General features: G+C 39.6%; 1 protein-coding gene across 1 annotated transcript in view; it reads left to right on the top strand.

The window, feature by feature from the left end:
* The window catches only part of CYP7B1 (cytochrome P450 family 7 subfamily B member 1), a 337,341-nt gene that overhangs the window by 201,124 nt on the left and 110,467 nt on the right, over nt 1-25,750 (top strand). Inside the window, exon 2 of the mRNA XM_073631707.1 lies at nt 11,869-12,005. Coding sequence (XP_073487808.1) covers nt 11,869-12,005 — 137 coding nt within the window. The remainder of the gene's footprint in view (nt 1-11,868; nt 12,006-25,750) is intronic.

The following is a 25,750-nucleotide window of genomic DNA, read 5'->3' as shown; positions in this document are numbered from 1 at the left end:
TTTGATGGACACAGTGTCTGAAATTGATGGGCACAGTGGCTGCATTTGATGGCATAGTGGCTGCATTTGATGGGCACAGTGTCTGCAATTGATGGGCACAGTGGCTGCATTTGATGGGCACAGTGGCTGCAATTGATGGCAAAGTGGCTGCATTTGATGGGCACGGTGGCTGCATTTGATCTGCACAGTGGCTGCAATTGATGGGCACAGTGGCTGCATTTGATGGGCACAGTGGCTGCATTGGATGGGCACAGTGGCTGCAATTGATGGCACAGTGGCTGCATTGGATGGGCACAGTGGCTGCAATTGATGGCACAGTGGCTGCATTTGATGGGCACAGTGGCTGCAATTGATGGCACAGTGGCTGCATTTGATGGCACAGTGGCTGCATTTGATGGGCACAGTGTCTGCAATTGATCGGCACAGTGGCTGCATTTGATGGGCACAGTGGCTGCAATTGATGGCAAAGTGGCTGCATTTGATGGGCACGGTGGCTGCATTTGATCTGCACAGTGGCTGCAATTGATGGGCACAGTGGCTGCATTTGATGGGCACAGTGTCTGCATTTGATGGGCACAGTGTCTGCAATTGATCGGCACAGTGGCTGCATTTGATGGGCACAGTGGCTGCAATTGATGGCAAAGTGGCTGCATTTGATGGGCACGGTGGCTGCATTTGATCTGCACAGTGGTTGCATTTGATGGGCACAGTGGCTGCAACTGATGGCACAGTGGCTGCATTTGATGGGCACAGTGGCTGCATTTTATTGGCACAGTGGCTGCAATTGATGGCATAGTGGCTGCATTTAATGGCACAGTGGCTGCAACTGATGGGCACAGTGGCTGTATTTGATGGCACAGTGAGGCTGCAATTGATGGGGTTTTTTTTCAGTATTTTTCAGAATTTTTCAGTTTGTTTGCGTCCCCCCAAAAATTTCACCATAGTAATCCTTTAAAGATACACTCTAGTTAGACATTAAAATGTTCTATTTAAACTTACCGAGGGGGCCATGGCCCTGAATGGTTGTAATTTTTATGCTTGCATTCATTGTAAATCCGAACCCCTGATGTGAAAAAAGGCCAACCAACTCATCTATGCACAAACATGCAAGAACTGGTGTGCAGAAATATAGTAGCAGGTGCTTTCGATTGGAAATTCCAAATTTGAAATATTTGATTGTAACAGAAGCGTGTTTGTTTGCCAAAGGCCTGCACATCGGTATAAGGTTGAGTGTCTGCAAGCAGCAGTAACGCATGATGGAGATTCCTTGTTGATTTGAGGCTTCACTTCTGCACATGGAGTTGGGGACTTGGTCAGAAATAATTGACATGTTTGTAAAAAGCAAAACTTTTCTATTTTAGTTTTGGATAAAGAAGGGAAGTATTAGACAGTATGTCATGTTTTTATTGTTGTCTCTGTCACTGTTGGGAACATTCACCCTACTATTTCTCCTGGTGACAACTGTGACTCATACCAGGGAGAGAGGGAAATCACAGAAATGATGCATTGTCAACAGAGAAAGAGATGAAGGAAAGCTCTCAAATGAAAACATGTGTTCCTGTGACAAATGTCAAAGATGGGATTTCCTCTCATTTCCTGCTGCATCTCCAGGATTAGAAATAAAGGGAAATCTCCTCAGCAGGATACAGGAAGCAAGAAACAACCTAATAGGGGTTTTAACCCTTCCCTACTCTAAAACTGATGAAAGATTTTGTATGACATACTTATTACATAGGGGTTAAGCGTTCTGAACATTCAAGATCTGTTTTTGGTTGAACTTATGTATTACAGCGGAGCTCCACCTTAAAAAAAAAAGCCAGCAGCTACAAATACTGCAGCTGCTGACTTTTAATAAATGGACAGTTACCTGTCCCAGGGTCCAGCGATGTCGACAGCCGAAGCCGATCGATCGCTCGTCTCTTGGCTGCCCCCGCCGCCATCCTCGGTCAGGGAATCAGGAAGTGAAGCATTGCGGCTTCACTGCCCGGTTGCCTACCGCGCATGCGCGTCTTCACTGGTCCCCGAACTGTGTGTTTCCCAGAACACAACAAAGGGGGGCGGGTATCTGCGGCTATTCTGCGGCTATCTATGCCCGGAAGTGTGTGCAGATACCTGTATTAGATGGATATCTGTACCCCCTCCCCCCTGAAAGGTGCCAATTGTGGCACCGGAGGGGGGAGGAATCCGATGAGCGGAAGTTCCACTTTAGGGTGGAGCTCCGCTTTAAGTAACTGAACTCAACCTCAGAAGCCTTACAAAAGTGGGGATCAGCATAAACATTACTAAGGGTCTCAAGTGCAACCCCTGACACTTTGGTGGTACAATTGCAGCACATTTGTGCATTGAGGTGAGTTGTGTCAAGTTGGCCAACCCATTTAAATTGAATAAAATATAATGCACCTCAACATCTCAAAATGTAGGTACAACTGTGATTTTTGCAGTTTATTGCAATGCATGCTGAAGACAAGCTGCGTCATTGGTGTCAATGATAGAATTAGTAACCACCAGCATTTGTGTCAGTGGTTGCAATCAAATCTTCCAGAGTTGTCAGTGGATGCCATAATAATCCACAGCATTGTTGCCAGTAGAAGCAATAATAAATCCAGCACTGGTGTCAGTCGATGCAATAACAGCCCCCATCATTGGTGTCAGTGGGCACAATATTAACCCCAGTATTGGTGTCAGTGGATGAAATAATACCCCCCAGCCACTGGCGAAAAAAAAAAAAACACATTGGTGCTTAGTGCCAGTGCTGTTAATCCTCCTGCACTAGTGATCAGTTGCAGTGCTATCTAACATTTCCTTAACATTCCCATACGCACCCCAATTGATAGTCGGTGTCAATTTTTCCTAACCCCTCTCCTCCTTCATCATTGGTGGACAGTGGCAGTAAAACTTAACGTCCAGAGACCAGGATATTACTTGAACTGTAGGCTGAGATGACTTTCTTTCAGTGCCACTCTACTGCCCTCTGATGCCAAATAGGTGACTGCATGTGGAGAGTCTGCAGGCCTCATGTTGAGCACCATTGCCTTAGAAGAAAAGTCTTTAAAATAACGAATGCCAGAGATTTCAATCGACTGTCTGACTTTAGCCCTGTTGTAGACAGCATTAATGATTTTCTGATTTTATTGATTGACAGAAGTTAATTTTGGATATACTGTGTATTTCTCCATAGTCCATGGAATGCCTAACACTCATATTTGAGCTGTTCTATCTTGTTTAAGACTGTAGTCTTCAGGGAATGATTCTGTTGATAGATGTATCCCCCTTAAATTATGTTTTTTTTTTTCAAATTACTGTAAGTGCTATAACAATTGTAGCATCAAAAACAGTTGTTTTAAGGGCCTGTGTTGATGGGCTTGTGTCTATGAGAATGGAAAGCCAACTTGAAGCAGGCAAAATGCAGGTCCGAAGCAGGTCAACCAGGTCAAATTCACCTGTCAGTTAATTCTGAATGATATATGAAGTATCTTGATGTCAAACTGTAGCCACAATCTGACACAGGCCCTAAATCTGTAGAAATAGATAATTTTGGAGCCTGAAAAACTCAATTGACAACAATGGCATAACCAAATTTCACAGATTCATTTTGATGATACCAGAGGCATATTGAGTTGCTGTCATGAGATAACATTTTCCAAACCAGGCATATCTGCAATATAAGAGAAGGAATACTTACATTTCTCATTGCCCATGCCACAAGAACTCTGTTCTGTTTAGCAGAAATTCTCCTCTGAAGTCCACATGGAAACTGACACTTCTGGTGGTGTTGATCTCATGCGCCCTTTGCAGTTTTCACTGATTCCTCCTGCCGACCTCTATATCATTGTTATCCTGTAAGGAGTGGATTGTCAGGAACCAGTGAGAGCTGCAAGGGGTGGGGGAGAGTAATACTCCCAGAGGTTTTGGTTTCCCTGTGGACTTCAGAGGAAGATTTCTACTGAACCCAGTCCAGTTCTGGCATCATGGGCAGTGGTAGGCATAAATGTACCACTTGCAAAAAGCCTTTCTACTCATTCTGCATCATCATTTGCTACAATGATGTGAATAGCCTGTAATTTGATCCCCTGCTATCCAGATCTATTCAAAACACACACAGCTAAGAGAGTGGAACTCACACTTCTAGACATCTGCTTGTTCACATGGAGTCATATGGATTCAGTTAGGTAAAGACTAACAAAAAGTAAGTGGGCAGTATGGACATTCGAATAATATATCTGGTGAAGGGGCCAACATAGGCTGAGGGAAAAAAAACCTCTTTATCTATAGCATGATAGATAAACAACAGTTTAGTGCATTAAGGGGAATAGGGACGGGGCTGGGCAGATTTTTTAATATTAATGAGCTTGTCCGTTAAAAGATTTCAGTACTAAGAGAAATATAATTTGCTGCCATTGCTGACCTCACCTAAATGATATACATGCAATTTTTCAATTAAAATAGTTTTCATTATTGTATAATATATAATCTTACCGTGAGTCTTACATGGTTAAGCAGAAAGCAAGTAATATATTTGATTAGATGAATGTCGTATTTGACTAGTACATTTTCTGTTGTTTAGATTACTTGATGTTATGGTAATTAAACTACTGTTGTATGTTAAACATTTTACATTTTTATGTTTATCTTTTAAATAAATATATAAAATAGGTTAATTTACATATGTCAAATAAGGATGAAAAGGGTACTAAAATACATGTTTCAATGTGTTAGACATATTTATTGCATTATGAGCCAGATGGTAGGATACAATTTTTTTTTTTTTGCTAGAAGACATAAGTGTCAAAATTATTTTTGCTCCTTGTAAATGTGCTTTATAGTAGGCTCACATAAAATGATCCCATCTTTAAAAACAATGACCCAAAATGCACTTACAACTTAGAGCTGTGTAAGGATATGCTTTTTGATAGCTGATATTTAAATTATACAAGGCATGTCTGTCACTTTTGAAGCCAGGCAGGTACACATCCTATGTGTCAATGTCTAGTTGCCCAATGACATAAAAATCCATTATGACAAGGCCACTGAATTTTGATGAAATGGTATATTCAACTCAGAAAATAAAAATTCTCCAACATAGAGAATATAAACTGGTACTTTTGTACAAATAATAATTGTACTATAAACAAGAGATCAACAGAAGACCAATGGATACCTAAGACTAAATAATCCCTATTAAAATGTGATTATGAGCCAGATTATGTCATATCTTTTTCTGTGCTCAAGTACAATGGACACCAAATATTGCTTAACCATTACAATGCACTAAACACAATTAGATTGAAACAATAGATCCATTCTCCTAAAGGGAATGTGGAGTGTTGTTGTAAATGTATAGTGTTAGTGATAAAAAAAAATATTTTTTATTACTTACATTTAGTTATATAAATGTAACATACTTTAAAGTGTTACTAAACCCACAACAGTAAAAGCAATCAGTATATGCAGAATAGCATGCTTGTTATACTCACTGTGGAACTTAAGGGGTTAATCCTCTGCATTGTGTAAAAAGGCTCTTTGATCCTGTATGCATAGATCCTTCCCTCCTGCACTGTCTATCTGGGGAAGGCCAGCTAACACAGGCAGAGTAGCCAACCTGCACATGCTTAGTTGTGTCTTTTATGCATTTGCTTGTTCTCAGAGCTAGCCAGCTCACATGATATTGACATCACACATGTGGGCGTGTATACAGACTATAGTGGAAATCTCCTCCTACCTGAACACACAGCTCTGGATAAACTCTGCAGGTTATCATGTGACTGTGATATACAGATCAGCCAAAAAGGTATATAGTGGAGGTATTTTAATGTAAAAAAGATTTATAAGCTGTGGGCACTGTGGGTGGGCAGATGAACTATTTTCATATTACTGGGTTTAATGTTCATATTTATCACCTCTAGCCAGCAGGTAGTGACTTAGGCCCCTTTCAAACTGACAGACCATCCATTGCTTTCTATGGAGCCGGGGATGTCAGCAGACATGTGTTTGCTGACACCCACCAGCATCCGATCTGATCCAACAGAGGGATGGGGATCCATTCCCCATTCATCTGGCAGATTGGATCGGATGACAGTCTGATAAAAAAAATGGACAGGCGATCCGTTTCCAACCAACCGCCCCAGTGTCCAGTTTTCACTCTCCATAGCAGAGTGGACATGGACCTGTCACCTGCCTGCTCCGCGGGGATCAGCGGACAGATCCCCTGCTGAGCAGGCGGAACTGCTTGACAGAGTTTAAATTTGCCGGTTCAGCAGGGGAGGGAGAGAGAATTCCCGCATCTAACTTGAATGTATGGATGGGGCAATCAGTTCAGTTCTTTTATACAGCTGGTTGTCTGAATGAAAAAAAAAACTGTACCATGTATGTCCAGCTTTAGTCTTAGTCCCCAATTGTTGTACACATACATCAATTGCAGCTAAAACCTTATATTTTTGGTTTAGCATAAAAGTTGGTACAGGGTAGGACCTCTGTCAGCTTTTTATTACTGTCTTTGACCTCATTTAGGGGATTTCTTCTTATGCTTTGTCAAATGAATGAGTGTCAGACAAAACTGGAAGTGATGGAAATTGTCCCTACCTCTTGTATATGTGATTATTGAGTATAGCGTTGATGTATAGAGTATTGCGTCAATGAAAACAAAATACACTAATGAAGAAATGTAATCTCTGTCATCTCAAAGAGAGAAATTTCTCCTTAGTTACTGTTCAGGTGATGGGTATAAGACAAGACAGTACCAGACGTTGACACTGAAAGCATTTAATATCTGACAGAGAAATTGCCTTATTAGAGACACAAGCAGAATGTATAACCCAAGGATCTTCAAACTACAGCCCTCCAGCTATTGTGGAACTACACATCCCATGAGGCATTGTGAAACTCTGACATTCACAGACATGACAAGGCATGATGGGAATTGTAGTTCCTGAACAACTGGAGGGCCGTAGTTTGAAGACCCCTGGTATAACCTATTCAAAATTTTAGCTCTTCAAAAACATAAAGAAAAGTTTGAGGTATATTTGGGCTTGAAAGCTACTGTATAGGCAGTTGCATTTATATGCAATTCTCAACTTTTCCTGTTTAATTCACTGCTGGCCCCCACCCCTTCTTTCCTTCTAAGTACCCTATTGGTCATAGTTGTGACATTCTGTTTTTACTGCTAATGTCGGCCATACACGGTTCGAATTTTGAAAGAATTTTCTTTCGAAAATCATATCAAAGAATTTTCGTATGAATTTCGCACCATTAGTGGGCTGCAATAACGGCCGATTTTCGTGCGGCAATCAAATTTGAGGAATCGGACATGTTGGAAATTTTTTGAAAAACTAATGATTTTCTAATCAATGATGGGAGAATCGTGCGAGAAATGTAATAAGAAAAGAAGATTTACGGAGAGAAAAGAAGATTCCCTCCCACGAAAATTCTTTTCTGTAGCAACATGAGGTGAAATTGAAGGCTTGGTCGGCTGAATTTCGAAAATCAATGGTGCACCATCGGATTACAAAAAAAAAAAGAACTTTCTGATTTTGAAAAGAAAATTTGTTCGAAATTCGACCATGTATGGCCTGCTTTATTTATCACATGTAAATTTGAATTGTTGAAGTTGTGAAAGATTATTTTAAGGTTATTCTTGCTATGGGATGAATGTTTTCTTACCCAGGTAGTTTAGAGGTTATCAGCGAAGTAAGATCATTTAAGTTAATTAAGACCATTTTAAAGGCCAACTGATATTTTAGTTTCATATGGCTTCCTAAAAAATGAATGGCATGCTGTCTTAAATCTCTTATTACTTGGCAAAAATATATCAGTGACAATTGCCAGTTCTGCCAATGTGATGCAGCCTTTAAATATCCAAATTATGGAATCAAGCTCCCCTGATAAATTCTTCATGGTCTAGAAGACAAAAATAATTAGGTGTTCCAAGAGAGTAAGACTGTTGTTATGGTCTTGTAATAGACACAAAAATACTCGCCACTGGATTCATTAAGATTTGACAATAAAAAAATTTAAGAAAAAAACATTTTTGGGGTATATTTTTTCTTTAACTCAAATGGGTTTGATTTTTATTTTAAAATTAATTTTAACAGCATTACCACAACTTCAGTTGATTATAGTTTTGTTACTATTGCCAGTGATACTTACTTTATACATTTACTACACATTTCATTATTATTATTATTATTATTATACAGGATTTATATAGCGCCGACAGTTTACGCAGCGCTTTACAACATTAGGGCAGACAGTACAAGTACAATACAATTCAATACAGGAGGAATCAGAGAGCTCTGCTCGTTAGAGCTTACAATCTAGGAATAAATGAAGACTTTAGCCTGAACAGTCATAATCATATTTTTAAAAAAGAGTTTTTGTTTGTTATTGGCATTAGTGTTTCTAATGTAGTATCTAATAAAATAAGCTATCTTTTGAACATTATATAATGGATATCCCATATTTTAAGTTTTATGGTTTAAATTGATAACTTCTAATGAATCTGCAAAGCTTCTATGGATGTTTAAAAAAAATAGTGTGTGTGTATATATATATATACATAGCATTCTCTGTTGGAAGGCATAGGGCATCACCATGATATGGCATGGTGTTTAACAGTGTTTGGCTTATCAGTTGTGAGTTAACCATGTTTGATGCAAACGATGACCCCCTCAGTCTCCATGATTTGTGTCCAAAGACTCTAAGCATTAAGTTAATTTTCCCCTGGATTTCTGAGCTGCGTCCTTCTTACCCCGCGGAAACACTGTGAAGTATACAGGTTTTGACCAAATGACAGAGCATGGAGGGTGAAATTAGATGAATTAAATTAGTAGATGACAAAAAAGCCTATCTAAATATCTGTCAGAATTTTACCTATACACTGTCCTAGCTAGCCACTAGTAATGAGCCTTCTGCTGAGGCTTGGTAGCCAATTGAAGGGTTGGTTTAATGACTTCTGACTTGTGATGTGACTACTTTTGACTTGTAAGTTCTACATCCTTCAACAGCAAGATTCCCATTATGTAAACCATTCTAGCATATGTTACACTACTACCAATTAAACCGTTAAATGAGAAGCATTAAACAAAGGGTTGTCACCATACTAATGACAAAAGGCAAATGGCAAAATTCAAATGTTATGGCCAGCATTATTTTTATGCAGAAACAATCACCCTAGTCTAATTCAATATTTGTGTTTGTGAAACATTATGTAGGAACACAAATAGTTAACTCAGACATCCATTTCTGTACATTGTATGATAGTAGTAAGCTGGTGATCTCTTGATCTTTGATTACATCTTGGCTAGTAAGTATCTCGTTATTAATCAAAATGGCTTGTTCTGCATGTAGTGTAAGTCACCTTCACAGATGGGATATAGCATCAGAGTTTCATTTGAATATTTGTATTAATCCTGTCTAAAATAGACATGCTTTGTGTTACAGAGTTTAAATCGGATTTTACTAGCTAAACAGCTGTAATAAGAAAAAAGAATTTTGCTTTTTTAAAACACAATATGAGACTTACATGAAAGAGAAAATTGTATGACTCATAAATAACATAAAACATATAAATACATATAGGAAATGTATTTGTAATATCTACAGTATCTATATCTATCTATTTAGCTTCAATCATAAAGTATCATAAAAAATCTACTTTGATGCTCTTTAATTCATATACAGTATCTCACAACAGTGAGTACACCCCTCACATTTTTGTAAATGTTTTATTATACCTTTTCATGTGACAACACTGAAGAAATTACACTTTGCTATAATGTAAAGTAGTGAGTGTACAGCTTGTATAACAGTGTAAATTTGCTGTCCCCTCAAAATAACTCAACACACAGCCATTAATGTCTAAACCGCTGGCAACAAAAATGAGTACACCCCTAAGTGAAAATGTCCAAATTGGGCCCAATTAGCCATTTTCCCTCCCTGGTGTCATGTGACTTGTTAGTGTTGCAAGGTCTCATGTGTGAATGGGGAGCAGGTGTGTTAAATTTGGTGTTATCACTTTCACTCTTTCATACTGGTCACTGGAAGTTCAACATGGCACCTCATGGCAAAGAACTCTCTGAGTATCTGAAAAAAATAATTGTTGCTCTGCATGAAGATGGCCTAGGCTATAAGAAGATTGCCAAGACCCTGAAACTGAGCTGCAGCATGGTGTCCAAGACCATACAGCAGCTTAACAGGACAGGTTCCACTCAGAACAGGCCGAACATGGTCGATCAAAGAAGTTAAGTACACAGGCTCAGCGTCATATCCAGAGGTTATCTTTGGGAAATAGATGTATGAGTGCTGCCAGCATTGCTGCAGAGGTTGAAGGGGTGGGGGGGTCAGCCTGTCAGTGCTCAGATCATACACTGCATCAAATTGGTCTGCATGGCTTTCATCCCAGAAGGAAGCCTCTTCTAAAGATGATGCACAAGAAAGCCCGCAGACAGTTTGCTGAAGACAAGCAGACTAAGGACATGGATTACTGGAACCATGTCCTGTGGTCTGATGAGACCAAGATAAACTTATTTGGTTCAGATGGTGTCAATCGTGTGTGGCGGCAACCAGGTGAGGAGTACAAAGACAAGTGTATCTTGCCTACAGTCAAGCATGGTGGTGGGAGTGTCATGGTCTGGGGCTGCAGGAGTGCTGCCAGCACAGGGGAGCTACAGTTCATTGAGGGAACCATGAATGTCATCATGTACTGTGACATACTGAAGCAGAGCATGATCCCCTCCCTTCGGAGACTGGGCCGCAGGGCAGTATTCCAACATGATAACGACCCCAAACACACCTCCAAGATGACCACTGCCTTGCTAAAGAAGCTGAGGGTAAAGGTGATGGACTGGCCAAGCATGTCTCCAGACCCAAACCCTATTGAGCATCTGTGGGGCATCCTCAAATGGAAGGTGGAGGAGCACAAGGTCTCTAACATCCACCAGCTCTGTGATGTTGTCATGGAGGAGTGGAAGAGGACTCCAGTGGCAACCTGTGAAGCTCTGGTGAACTCCATGCCCAAGAGGTTAAGACAGTGCTGGAAAATAATGGTGGCCACACAAAATATTGACACTTTGGGCCCAATTTGGACATTTTCATTTAGGGGTGTGCTCACTTTCATTGGTAGTGGTTTAGACATTAATGGCTGTGCATTGAGTTATTTTAAGGGGACAGCAAATTTACACTGTTATACAAGCTGTACACTTACTAATTTACATTGTAGTTAAGGGTCATTTTTTCAGTGTTGTCACATGAAAAGATATAATAAAATATTTACAAAAATGTGAGGGGTGTACTCACTTTTGTGAGATACTGTATAGTGCTTATATTCAGTAAACTCCAGGTCTTTCACATCCCAAAACTAAGCAAATCAGTCAATAAATCCACTGTTTTCCAAGAGTTCAAGAAATCTTAAAGTATGATTCACCTTCTACCACATTTTGTGAATTTGCACTTGGCAAAATGGTTTAAAATGCAGCAAAACAAGAAAATCTGTATTGATACTAACCCATACAGTCTGCTGTCTCATGTCTAATCTCAGGAAATGTTTCATTAATAGATTGTGTTGGAAAAAAATACTGATTCAGCCTGTGATATTAAAGGGGTACCCTTTTCTGAAAATCTATCATATCAGTTTGTTATAATTGCCTCATCATGTGAAGTGCCTAAAAGACACAGACCTGATGTGACATGGACAAAAAATTGAATAACATTAAAAACTTCTATATTTAATAAAAAATAAACAAACTGAAAGAAAACAAAATAAAACTCATAAATTCCTTGTGCATAACAAGTGCCTAAACACATCTCATTTCAGCAATAATTAATATTATGGAGATCATAATTTACTGAGTAATAATATTACTCTTATTTTTGTAGGAGAGAAGGGGAACCTCCTTTGGAAAATGGCTGGATTCCTTACATGGGTGTGGCTTATCAGTTCAGGAAGGATCCTTTAAAACTTCTGCTTTCTCAGCAAGAAAAACATGGAGATATCTTCACAATCTGCGTTGCTGGTAAGACATAAGAGCTGAATTATATATCAGGTATAACTCTTTATTTACATGAACGTAAATCCATATCATCAGTCTACTCTAGGTAACATATCAGAACACAAAGACAGAAACAAACATGAGAAGAAATATGCTTGTCATGGGTAGCTGTTATTTTATAACTAAATAAAAAACCAAAAACATTAAAGTGGTTCTAAAGGCAGAATGTTTTTTTTTAATATATAAAAAAGTGCAGTGCTGAGAAAATAGTGCATGTAAACGAAATACAAACACAATGAGTTGTGTATCAATAATAAGTGAATGAACACTGTTATATATATGTGCAAGTAATGACATAAATAAATATACACAATCAGGTGCATATAAATTATACGTCATCACAATAAATACGTGTAAAAGTAATAAAGTGCATGAGTGCTAAATTATATTTACTGATAGCCACAATGGACTAGGTGATCCAAAGCAGAATGCTATGAGAAAGAACAAGTCCACAAATATCCGTGTTGGAATGAACTCACAACACACTATACAAGTATGAGGGAGTCTATGCAAATAAGGAAGATGGTGTGCAACCATCTGTAGAAGAAACACCCGGGACTGTGCATCCACCACCCAAGTAGAGGGGTAGGTACTTCTTACCGGAAGATGTGGACACACACGCCAGCGGCGGTGAGTCAGACAAGCAAGGCATGGAAACAGGATCTCAAACCGCGATCTCCAGAAATCCAAACGATACCCACAAGTCTCTCATCCGTCAAATCGTTGGAAGTAGGATCATAAAAAAAGAAGAAGGCTTCCACATGGTATAGGTCAAAAAATATATGGGTTTGTTTAAAAAGTACTAACATCATAAGGATGTGTACAATAAAATCGATGTGATCACAAAGTAATACAAACAAGCGCAATGTGCAGAGCTGGCAAGCAGTAAACCAACGCGTTTTGTCATAAGGGACTTCAACTGGGGTGTAAGCCAGCTCCCCTACACTGCAAATATATATATATATATATATATATATATATATATATACAAGTAAATAAATTAACAATTAGATCAACAATGAGTAATTTCCTGGTTCAAGTTTCTGTCTGTCTTGGTGGACGGCGTGCGGTCCACACCTCCAATTGCATGCTGGTAAACACATAGTCACCAATCACGAAACACGTATATGAAAAACAAGCCTCACTGTGATGGAGCAGACATCATCAACATCACTTTGTTAGCATCGTGGAAGAGTGTGAACCGTGCCACAACGAAGGTTGGAAAAACGCCAATCACAAGACCTCATATTTGAGGTCCTTGCTATCGCGGAAAAGAAAGGCGTCACCAACACCACAGATGTGATTACCAAACCTCGGTATCAAACAGCACAGAGTGATTAAATAATCACCATCTTGCGATGATGTGACTAAAACTTCAAAATGAACTATGCAGACACGTTATGTCTGCCAAAGTAATACAGGTTCCCACACATAGCCAATCAAGTCAAAGTACTCTCACCTATAGGGTCATATATACACATATGACATGGCAAAAATATATATAAATATATATATATAGACCCTCAATACTAGTAAGGAATGAATATCAAATCGAAAAAGAAAAAGGGGAACAATATACAGCCTTGCTCAAAAGTTTGCATACCCTGGCAGAAATTGTGAAATTTCGGCATTAATATTGAAAATATGACTGATCATGCCAAAAAACTTTCTTTTATTTAAGGATAGCAATCACATGAAGCTATTTATTATCACTTAATTTTCTGGATCCTTTTTAAACCATAATGATAACAGAAATCACCCAAATAGCCCTGATAAAAAGTTTACATACCCTGGAATGTTTGGCCTTGGTACAGACACAGAAAGTGGCACACACAGGAGACAATTAAAGGCAATTAAACGTTAATTTCCCATATCTGTGGCTTTTTAAATCACAATTATTGTCTGTGTATAAATAGTCAATTTTGAGTTTGTTAGCTCTCACATGGATGTACTAAGCAGACTAGACACTGGGCCATGGGGTGATTTCTGTTATCATTATGATTTAAAAAGGATCCAAAAAACTTGGTGATAATAATTGGCTTCATGTGATTGCTTTCCTTAAATAAAAGACAGTTATTTGGCATGATTAGACATATTTTCAATATTAATGCCAACATTTCACACATTCTGCCAGGGTATGCAAACTTTTGAGCATGACTGTATGTGTACAAAAAATTTTAAATGTATGTGTACAACAAATTATCAATGTATGAATAGAATGAATATGATATTACTAATTGGAAAAATGAAATGGAAAAATAAATAAAATAGAAAAATAGAAATGGGCAAAGGTATTATATATGATGATAAGGTGAATTCAAGCTTGATTGATAAAAGCATTAATATCCCAGTCGACGTTCATGCCAAAGGACGAGTAGGATTTTAATTCATAAATCCAAAACGTCTCTAGGCGTGATACCCCTCGAAAGCTAGAGTTTATCAATCAAGCTTGAATTCACCTTATCATCATATATATAACACCTTTGCCCATTTCTATTTTTCCATTTTATTTATTTTTCCATTTAATTTTCCAATTAGTAATATCATATTCATTCTATTCAACCATTTTACATTTTTTGTACACATACATTTTAAATTTTTTGTACACATATATTGTTCCTCTTTTTCTTTTTTGATTTACTATTCATTCCTTTACTAGTATTTAGGGTCTATATATATATATATATATATATAGCTATATATATTTTGTCATGTCATATGTGTATATATGACCCTATAGGTGAGAGTCCTTTGCCTTGATTCGCTATGTGTGAGAACCTGTATTACTTTGGCAGACATAGTGTGTCTGCATAGTTCATTTTAATGTTTTAGTCGAATCGTTGCGAGATGGCAATTAATTAAATACTCTGTGCTGTTTGATACCGAGGTTTGGTAATCACATCTGTGGTGTTAATGACGCTTTCCTTTTCCGCGTTAGCGAGGCTTGGACTTATGGGGTCTTGTGATTGGTGTTTTTCCAACCCTCGTTGTGGCGCGGTTGACACGTCTCTGCAATGCAGATGACGTGATGTTGATGACGTCTGCTCCATCACAGCGAGGCTTGGTTTTCATATACGTGTTCTGTGATTGGTGACTATGTATTTACCAGCTTGCAGTTGGAGGTGTGGACCGCACGCCATCCACCATGACAGACAGATGCTTGAACCAAGAAATGACTAATTGTCAATCTAATTGTTAATTTATTTACTTGTATATATAAATATATATGTATATATGCACAGTGTAAGGGAGTTGGCTTACACCCCAGTTGAAGTCCCTTAGGACAAAACGCGTTGGGTTACTGCTTGCAGCTCTGCACATTACACTTGTTTGTATTACTTTGCGATCATCGATTTTATTGTACATATCGTTATAATGTTAGTACTTTTTAAATAAACTCATATATTTTTGACCTATGCCATATGGAAGCCTTCTTCTTTTTTTATGATCCTACTTCCAAGCATTTGATGGATGAGAGACTCATGGGTGTCGTTTGGATTTCTGGAGACCGCGGTTTGAGATCCTGCTTCCATTCCATGCTTCCAATGACCTGGTCATTAAGGGGGCAAATCCTTCCGGGGCTGAAGTGCTTAAAGCAATCTTACAGTATTTCAAAAAGTGTATTTATTAACTTTTTGAATTTGAAACATGGGTATAACATGCTGGCTTTTTGATTATCTTTATAAATAAAGTAAAACTATATGTCTTAATATGGAATTTGTGGAAAATGCAGGTAAAGAACTTGTGAAGACTTTTCATTACCTTTTAGAATTTAAAGTTATTTAAAAATTTGTCACATACACCATGATGTACTTAAAGAGGAACTGCAGTCTGCTCACATAATTTGTAATAAAAACATCTTTGCCATTCTGAAGCTTCCCACCAACCACTTTGCATATTATTTTATATATATTGTGATTCTGTACTTGCCAAATATGCTGCAGAAATCTCCCTACACTGAGTCTGGCTGCAACCATTTTAACCGTGAGCAGCTGAAGCTGCTGCCTGTTCACTTCCTGGATTTACACAGACACACCTCCAGCTCTGCAGCCTTGCAGCTCTCATTGGCCCTTTTACTACTCTCTCATTGGCCCTCTTATGACTCCTCCCCCTCCTTTCCTGGCAAACTCTCATGAGAGTGAGAGAGAGCTTTGCATGATGTCATAAGTCTAGGCTTTTTATCATACAAGAAACAGGAAGTGGTCTGTATAAGGTATTTACTGGCAGAAAAAAAAGTTTTACTATCCAAAGTTAAAACAACAAGGGCAGAAGATTTATTAGATGGAAAGTTGACAAAATGACTGAAAATCCGCTTTAAACAACATTATTAGATAGGTGCAAGAACTTTGGGGTGCTTTATTTGTCTTGAAATCAGTTCCTGGGCACATGGAGATTCAGGCTGTATTTGGCGTTCAACTTCTGTCCAGTTGAGATTTAGCCCCAACCCCTCCAGTACCAGCCCTGCCCCTGTTATTCGACCCCTACTGGCTACTGAGGTTTTGATATTTTACTGTTGCATGGGGTGAGTGAGGTTCATTGCCGGAAGAAGTCTTATTCTCTACTTTGAAAAATTAGGTGTGCAGCCTGGGCCTAGGATCCAGGGTCATCTCCAGGGTAAAAGGCAATGATTAAAAGATGAGTACATATACCAATAATTTACCAATAATAATTTAGTTCATATACTTTAATATACATGACAAGTTCACTTTAAGTATCATCACAAATACTTTGTCAGTTAGAAAATCTAGGCTGCACATCATTTTGGATTCCATTTATAAAGCAGTGGTATGGCCTCATCATTATGGTTTCCAATTGTAAAGCAGTGGTATAGCCTAACCACCTTAAAACAAGAACACATGGCACTCAAAATGCAGGCTGTGGTGTGGAGTAAAATGTGCAGTGTTCAACTTTACATAGGCCCCTATGTCTTACAGTTTCCTATTCTTGCCAATAAAATAGTTAATGCAAGAAGATGACTAAATTCAATACTTTTACATATTGTTTAGATATCATAGGGTGAAGTCTGCTGTCTATTGCAAAGCCTGACGTCTGTACTATTGGTCCTTGGTTTGCAGCAATAGTACAGACTTGGGTCCTGTCAACAGTTTTGATCAACAAATATTGTTTTAATTATCAATCTTTAAAGTAGTTCATTTGGAAAATTCAGAATGACGCTCGATGGATCTTTGCCTTGCTTGTGTACCGGTGAGGCGATTTTACTGATTGTACTTTCCATTGGGCTGAACAAATGATTGTCATTGTAAAAAGTCACAAGGGACATGGATGTCATCTTAATAAAGAAATTAAAAGGCACATCTTTTCATGAGAAACCATGTAAATTCCTGACCTGTCGCAGAAAATAGTTCTCTAATTGGTTTTGTGTGGTGGTGCAGCAGAATCATTTTCCCCAGACGTCATCCTGGCGAAGCACTACTGTACATCATTGTCAACAGTTCACTGAAATCTTCCTAATAAGAACCCGATTACATAAATTTGATCATCTAGTAGAAGAAAAGGAGCAAGGTAGAGAGTATGATAGTATTTACAGAGACATTATTCTGTATAAGGATCAAGAAGAAGTAGACAGCCCTCTAGATATCTTCAGGGATTGTACAAGGACTTGCATCTTGTCCTTTGTAGAAGTGACACAGTACATATGGAATTTTTGTAATTAAGCTTTTCATCTTACATTAGCCACAGTAACCCTGTCTAAGTAATGGTCTGCAGATAGGCCAGTCTTAGGGGCCAAGACATTACCTGGGAAGACCTTAACCCTAACAGGCTACCAGCATTCGTGTCTCTGTTGTTTTCTTAACAAATGATGTAGAAGGTAATTGTGTTGCATCTCTGCACAGCAGGGGGAAGAAGTCAAGCTACATGTAGACATGTGATGCCATTGTAACTTTCTGCTGCTTACCTAAGATTAAGCAGTAACACAAAAGTCTGTTGCGGTTTAAGTTTTTTGTTTTCAATAGTATACCAAGAGGACATAAAGAGTATAACTTTTATGTAACTTTGGACATATTTTAAAACAATTCTGGAACATAAGAGTCTTTGTTCACTATAACAAAGAGATTTCAGCTTTCGTTTTTGCAGAGCAAGCAAAAAAAAATCTTAGCCATTCTCTTCTGCAATCTTTTTCTGGAACCTAGTTTGATAGAGAAAAAATATTTTAAAAATGTGTAATTTGTGAATGCATGGGAACTTTATAATTATAATTTATAATTCTACAACAACATACTTTTTTTATATATGAAATTATTAGAATTTTGGTTTGCCTGCCCTTTCTAATATGCATGCTGTGAATATAGAGCTTTGCAGCACTTCTGTGGGCTGCAACAATAATCAGTCTTTTAATTTATTATCAAATATATATTTGCTTTGTGCCTCATTCTACAGTGATATCTTTAGAACCTTCAGAAATACTACACTCCATGGAATATGATAAGAGATATATACCATATATGTATATTCAAAGCAAAATCTTTTGAGGAAAATTGTATGGTTGTCATTGGAAATGAAGATGTGGGAACATTTTCCAATAGTGACACATGTTCTGGTGACAATTGCTTAAGAGGGGATTTACATTCACTTGGGTCAATTTTCTGCTCCTTCCTGTTGTGTTCCAGGACAGAAAATGAAGTGAAATCTCTCAAGCTAATATTATAACCAGGGCCGTCTTTAATATTGATTTGACCCTGGGCATACATTACATCTTGGGCCCCCCTCCATGCAATTTCACTCTCCTCCTGCCTGCACACCATGGACTGGTGTGGTGAGGGAACCCATCAATAGACAGAAAACTCCTAGGAATCCTAGAACTTCTGGGATCAGTGGCAGTGCTGGGGGGAGGGAAGGGTGTGATCAATGGCAATGTGGATTTTTTTTAACGACTACCATTATAAGGAGGAGTTTCAACACTGGCTACCAATGTAATAGAGGTTTACACTGACCACTAATGTAATTGAAGCATTCACAGTAACCACCAATGTAAGGAGGGGGACCTTCACACTGGCCACTAGTGTGAATAAAAGGATTGTACACCAAGCACCAATGTAAAGGGGATTTACACTGACCACTAATGTAATAGGAGCATTCACAGTAGCCACCAATGTAAGGAGGGATTTACATTGACCACTAATGTAAGGGGGACCTTCACACTGGCCACTAGCGTGAATGAAAGGATTCTACACCAAGTCTCAATGTAATGAGAAGATTTACACTAACCACCACCAATGTAACTGAGACATTTAGCCTGTGTTCACATTTGTGTGTGTTGGGAACGCATGCAAAATCACTTTCCTGCACCACAGAAATGTGCTGCCCTTAAGCAGATACACAGCAGTGCCATTAATTGTTAATGACACCCTCACGCATCTGCTGACATGTGCTGTGTAACTGTGTGATTTTGAAAAAGTGTTAGGGACATGGGCTAGCACAAAGGAGATAATACTACAATAAAGACCAACAACCATTATATTCCTTTTTTATAACAATTTATTTCTTTTGGAAAATTCAATTTTAGGCCACGATGTTGTGTCAAGGGGTAACCTGATAATGAAATAATGCAACTTCAAATAATTATAAAGCCATCTTGGCTATAATACATCAACTCAAATTTTACACTGTGTCCATCCAGACAATGCTGGATGACTATTCCCCCACTAAACAACACCATGACTGATATGAGAATTAGGGAGGGCGGGTGGGAGTCCCGGTCTGGTTCCACAGGGTCTGCTTGCCTAACGGCTGGACTGCCCCTTTTATCTTCTTCAGAAACCCGGGCTATGCAAACCGCCAATTTCCTCCAATCAGCTGCTTGTTGCTGCGCAGGAGAAGCTGTTGCTGTAACCAATAACAATCCTACAGAAAACATAAGGAAAGATGCATTCCCCTTTGAGCTCTCCCATGTTGGTCCTGCATATTGCATGGACCTGTCATGGGCTAGCACAAAGGAGATAATACTACAATAAAGACCAACAACAAATATATTCCTTTTTTATAACAATTTATTTATTTTGGAAAATTAAATTTTAGGCCACGATGTTGTTCAAGGGGTAACCTGATAATGAAATAACGCAACTTCAAATAATTATAAAGCCATCTTGGCTATAATACATCAACTCAAATTTTACACTGTGTCCATCCAGACAATGCTGGACGACTATTCCCCACCGACCGAGGCCAAGAGAGAAACCCTTGGCTGAGGTCCCCCCAACATCGCAGCACTTTCAATTAAAGTTTGCAGGCCCATATTGAATATGTCCAGACCTATGTCTGACAAGTGAACGAAATCCCTCCTAAATAACCCAGGAACGAAACCTTCAAGCTCCAAGTGGCGGAAGGACGCACCTCCCGAGGACACAAAAAAATTATGTATGGTCCTATTCAGCCGTCTCCGAATCCTATCCACATAAAATAAATTCCCAGAAGGGGACCAAAGGAGTCTAGGAATCATTTCAGAGAAGGCCAAATTGGTGCTTGGAAACAAAAGTTTAATGGAATAAATATCCTGCTTCATTTCACAAAGGAGCTCCCATGTTCTTACTTTACCAATGTCGTTTGCTCCAACGTGAAGAACTAGAACCTGAGGAGAATGCCAAACTGTGGATAAGTGAATTAAGTGGTCTTTAAGATTACGCCATCTGAGGCCCCTAACTCCAGACCATAAAACCGTAAAGACATTACTATCCAAACCTAAATTGTTCGTATAAATCCTGGATGCAGCCTGTTTTTCAGCCCAGAAAATGTAGGAGTGGCCTACTAACCAGATTTTTACATTTAGAAGAATATGAAAATAGAAAATCAAACAATTAACAATTCAAGGCGGACATAAATTTTATATCTACTACTAGCCCACCTACCAACCCTTTTTTGACCTTCAGGAGAGAATCCCAACAAATTGGCTGTGGTGGCAGCCCCAATCCTAAATGAATGTGATGAGAATCTGAGACCTAGGGGGTTAAGGTGCCTGAGGCATGAGGATAGCACAGCAGAAAACTGGTATCGGGTCAAAGGGGACAAGTCCTGGTGGATAAAAAAGGAACTATCAGAGGGGGGCCTAACTGACATATAACTGGCAGTATGCGACACTGGGCAAACCAACTTATTGGGAGATTTACCCAGATATATCCACTGACCATTGCCCAAACCAAAAGTTTTGGACCGGCAGATAAACAAATGTAAGCAATCTGATTCCATAAACACATGAGAAAACAGCAGGAAGGCTGAAGATGATTTGTTTTGTGCTGTAAGTTCTCCAACTCTAAGGGCACCAAAAAAGGTAACAGAAAAGGCTGCCCTGAAAAGCAGAAGTTCAAATTCAGTAAAACAAATCTCTTCTAATATAGATAGTAGTTTGATTAATAGATTAACTGAAATGGGACGTCTAGAATCCTGGGTAGGGCGGGAATTCCTGAATCCTTTGAGGACCTGACTAACCTGAAAAAAGGAGGACAGGGCTGGCATGCCTGCAAATTTTAGAAAAAAGGAAACACCTGCCAACACCTTGCTAATGGAGGCAGGACTAAGGCCAGACTGAATTAGAAAAGACACAAAAGCTAAAGAGACATACGCGTTCACTTCCAAGACATCTATACGCCTGCAAGAGCAAAAAGAACACCATTTTAACCAGGCCAGACTATATTCCAGCCATGTCTTACGTGCTACCGAGTTCCGAAGATGTGCAGAGATCAGTCTCAGATCAAGCCCCAGAGGAAATCCGGGCAAGGGGTTCCACACTGATCCGCCAATGGGGCCAACTCCCGGAATCTCCGGAACTGTAAACGAGATAAGGCGTCAGCTATGTTATTATCAATCCCAGGAATATGTCGGGCTTTTAACCAGATATTGAATCTCATGCAGTGCAACACTAAAAAACGTAAAAGTTTGATAACTAGCTCTGATCTAGATGAAAGCATATTGATAGCAAAAGTACACCTTTATTATCTGTATTTACAATAATCCTACGATTCACAAACTGTTCTTTCCAGATCACAATTGAAACTATAACCGGAAACAACTCAAGGAGGACTATATTGTGCAAAATGTCTTGTTGCAACCAACTAGAGTGCCACCTAGAAGCACACCAATGGCCATCCAGAAAGGCGCCAAAACCGGATGAACCAGCAGCGTCTGTAAAGAAATTTAACTGAAAATCATTTGTAAAGGATTGTTGCCACACTGTGGACCCATTGAAGTTGCAAAGAAACGAATCCCAGATTTTTAAATCTTCTTTGACACTTTTAGAGATGAAAACATGAGAACAAGGGTTCTTAAAACCTTTAATAGCCAAAGCAAAACGTCTGGAAAAAATTCTAGCTATGGGAATAACCCTAGCTGCAAATGCAAACAGACCCAATAGGGATTGGGCCTCTTTTAACAAAACTTTGCACTTTGACAAGAATAACGAGATCATTATTCTCATACGATGCAATTTATCCCCGGGCAATCTGAACTCCATCAATGATGAGTCGATAGTGATCCCCAAAAATTCTAAAGTGGATGTAGGAAAGACCGTTTTTTCATGAACAATGGGAATACCAAAGGAATCATAAATATGAAAAAATGTGTTCAGCGACTCCAAACATATGGGGGAGTCTGCTGGGCCCAAAAATAAAAAATATTCTAAATAATGTAGAATACCCCCAATAGGGGAACATTCAGACAGAACCCAATGCAAAAATTTTGAGAGAGACTCAAAATAAAAGCACGATAACGAGAAACCCATGGGCATACATTTATCAAAATAAAATTGGTCCTGAAAATGGAAACCCAGGGAATTGAATCCTTGTGGATGCACCAGTAGCAGGCAAAAGGCAGATTTGATGTCCGCTTTTGCTAACAGTGCACCGTGCCCAAAGCGACGTAAAAGCTCCAGTGCTTCATCAAAGGAAGAGTATGAAACAGGAGCTATAACCTCTGCAACCTCATCATTAAGTGAAGCGTCCTCTGGATATGACAAATGGTGAATGAGCCTGAAACTACCCTGTTCTCTTTTAGGAACAATGCCCAAGGGGGAGAGACGGAAGTTTTTAAAAGGTGGGCAAGAAAAAGGGCCAGCTACTCTTTCTTCTACTACTTCTTTAGAGATTTTTTCTTGTACAATTTCAGGTTGACTCATAGCAGAGCGTAAATTTCTAACCAAAGTGCATCCAGTCCCTGCAAAGGAGGGGACCAAGAAACCGTCCCTGAAACCATCAGTTAGCAACCGTGCCATTGTGCGGTCTGGATAATGATCTAACCACGGTTGCATGCTTAGCAGGCTCACCGGCGTCTTGGCCTTTTCCACCAACATTGTGTGGAAAGGATGGGAGAGAAGCTGCTGATGATTTTTTGAAACATCTACTAGCAGAATGGTTCCCATTGCAGTGAGAGCACTCATGCCTATACCTACAGTTTGATAAGAATTTGCATTGTCCTTCGTTAAAGGCAAAACAGAAGCCTTTACGAAAGACATTTTGTGGGCTAGGCACTGCTCTAGGTGTGAATTGCGGCTTTTGTGGTAGCATGAGATTCAACCATAAACCAACATCCTTGCATCCCCATTGCAAGGTAGGGTGAACTGCTAATTTCTGCCTGAAACTCTCATCATAGGTGAACCAGGCTGTACCGCCAAAATTACGGAAGGCTTCAGAAAATATGTCCACGTGTTGAAAAAGGCCTGAACATTTCTCAGGAAATTGTTCTCCCAACACAGCCGCGAAAATGCAAAAAGCCTGCAGCCAATTCTGAAAGGTTTTGGGGACAGCCCTCCGCCTATCCTCTTCTGTGCGCTCATCTGATTTCCTGTCAGATTTAGCTAGAAACTCTTTGGAAGCTGGCAATAATGACAACAGATCAATAAAATCACCCCCCCAAATGTTTTCTTTGACAGAGGTGGATAAGTGCAACTATAGAATGAGCAGAGCGTGCAGAAGGCATAACAGATTTGCAAACCTGAACCGACTTGCGGGCCATGCTACCTGTACTATTTTTTAAATTCTCACCAAGGGGGTTCTTTATCATATTATGCCAAATTGGACTTATATCATCTATCTCATTCTGTTGAAAAAGGTTCTCATCCTGCTGTAACTGTGCCCCTTTTAAATCATTACTAGTATCAGTATCATTCAAAGCACCAGAATACTGTGCTCCTTCAGCCTCCTCAACAAAAGCACCAACTGTGTGTGCCCCTTTAAGCTTGTGTAACATACAAGAACATTAAATTCAGTGACATTAACATCAGAGAGTGTCTCACCAACAGGCAGACTCCTAGTTTGCTCACTTCTGGCCGCAGCAGATGCAGGCTGAGTAGCAGTATTCTTTTCCATTGGAGGTGCATTCCTGTGAGGAACACTGCCAGCTCTCTCCTTTCCTTTGGGCTGAGGAGAAGCCTCAGTTCTCTGCCTCTTTTTTCTTCTCCCTGGCTGCTGGCGCGGACTGCGCATGTCTGCTTCTGGCTCCTCCATCTTTTCCTGGGCTGTAACATTCGACGGCCCGGGCGGAGTCTCGGCACGTCTGTCCTCCAGGCATTGTATAAACCACTCCTCACCTCCGGAGCCTTCGGCTTTTTCAATGAGGCATCAGAGCAAGCTCTCCCTCCTCTCAGGTGAGCGGCGCTTCATACTTCCGAGTCCCGGTCTGGTTCCACAGGGTCTGCTTGCCTAACGGCCGGACTGCCCCTTTTATCTTCTTCAGAAACGCGGGCTATGCAAACCGCCAATTTCCTCCAATCAGCTGCTTGTTGCTGCGCAGGAGAAGCTGTTGCTGTAACCAATAACAATCCTACAGAAAACATAAGGAAACATGCATTCCCCTTTGAGCTCCCCCATGTTGGTCCTGCATATTGCATGGACCTGTCATTCTTCCACATTTCTAGTGCATAGAGCAGCTCATTGAAATAATTGGGCTGCCCTACACGTGACCTAAATCTTTATCTACCCTGTCAGTACACCTTTGCATCCTAAAACCCCTGCTAACCTCTGCACCCCAAACCTCCCCCATCCTCTCCACACCTACCTTTGCAGAACAGGCTGATGTTAGGCTAAATGACCACAGTTGCAGGCAGGACTTTCAAGCATGCTCCTTTATCTCACCAGTGGGCAGCATTCAATATATAGGTGATGGTGGATATGACAGCCGGTTTGCGACTATTTACATATCAATGTAGCTGGTATTTACATATCATTGCATTACATGTAAACACAGGGTCTGCAGGTGAGTCATCTGTACACAACAATAGGGCAGAGCTGTGCAGCATTAGTAGCAGCACTTCATACATATATCAGGACACAGCATGGGACTAAAACTTCAAGGGACAAGGGAATTGAAACCAGGATAGTTGACAAGTATGAGGTAGCTGCTTTGGGCCCCACAACAATGACAGAGCCCAGGGCAGCTGCCCCTTTTGCCCTGCCTTAAGGACGGCCCTGATTATAACACCTGCGCAATGTAAATTAGTAACAAGCTCAGGGCAGCTGCACTTTCTCTTGCAAGAGACAAGTGGTATAAAGTGTGCTACTCTATTTTCACATCTACATGTGTTGGATATATCCAAAAACAAAAGAGCCTAAATAAGTAATGAAGTTATTAAATAAATAAAATATTTGATACAAATATAATTCCAGTAAAGTGTGCCAAAAAGTGCCAGTGCCTGAATTAAAGTGCAATCCGTGACTCCATGAAAATAATATTCATTAAACATTCAAACAAGAAGATCCATTATGATA

The sequence above is a fragment of the Aquarana catesbeiana genome, linkage group LG05 (genome assembly GCF_042186555.1).
Source record: "Aquarana catesbeiana isolate 2022-GZ linkage group LG05, ASM4218655v1, whole genome shotgun sequence".
Taxonomy (NCBI): domain Eukaryota; kingdom Metazoa; phylum Chordata; class Amphibia; order Anura; family Ranidae; genus Aquarana; species Aquarana catesbeiana.
This window is presented reverse-complemented; position numbering and strand designations above follow the sequence as displayed.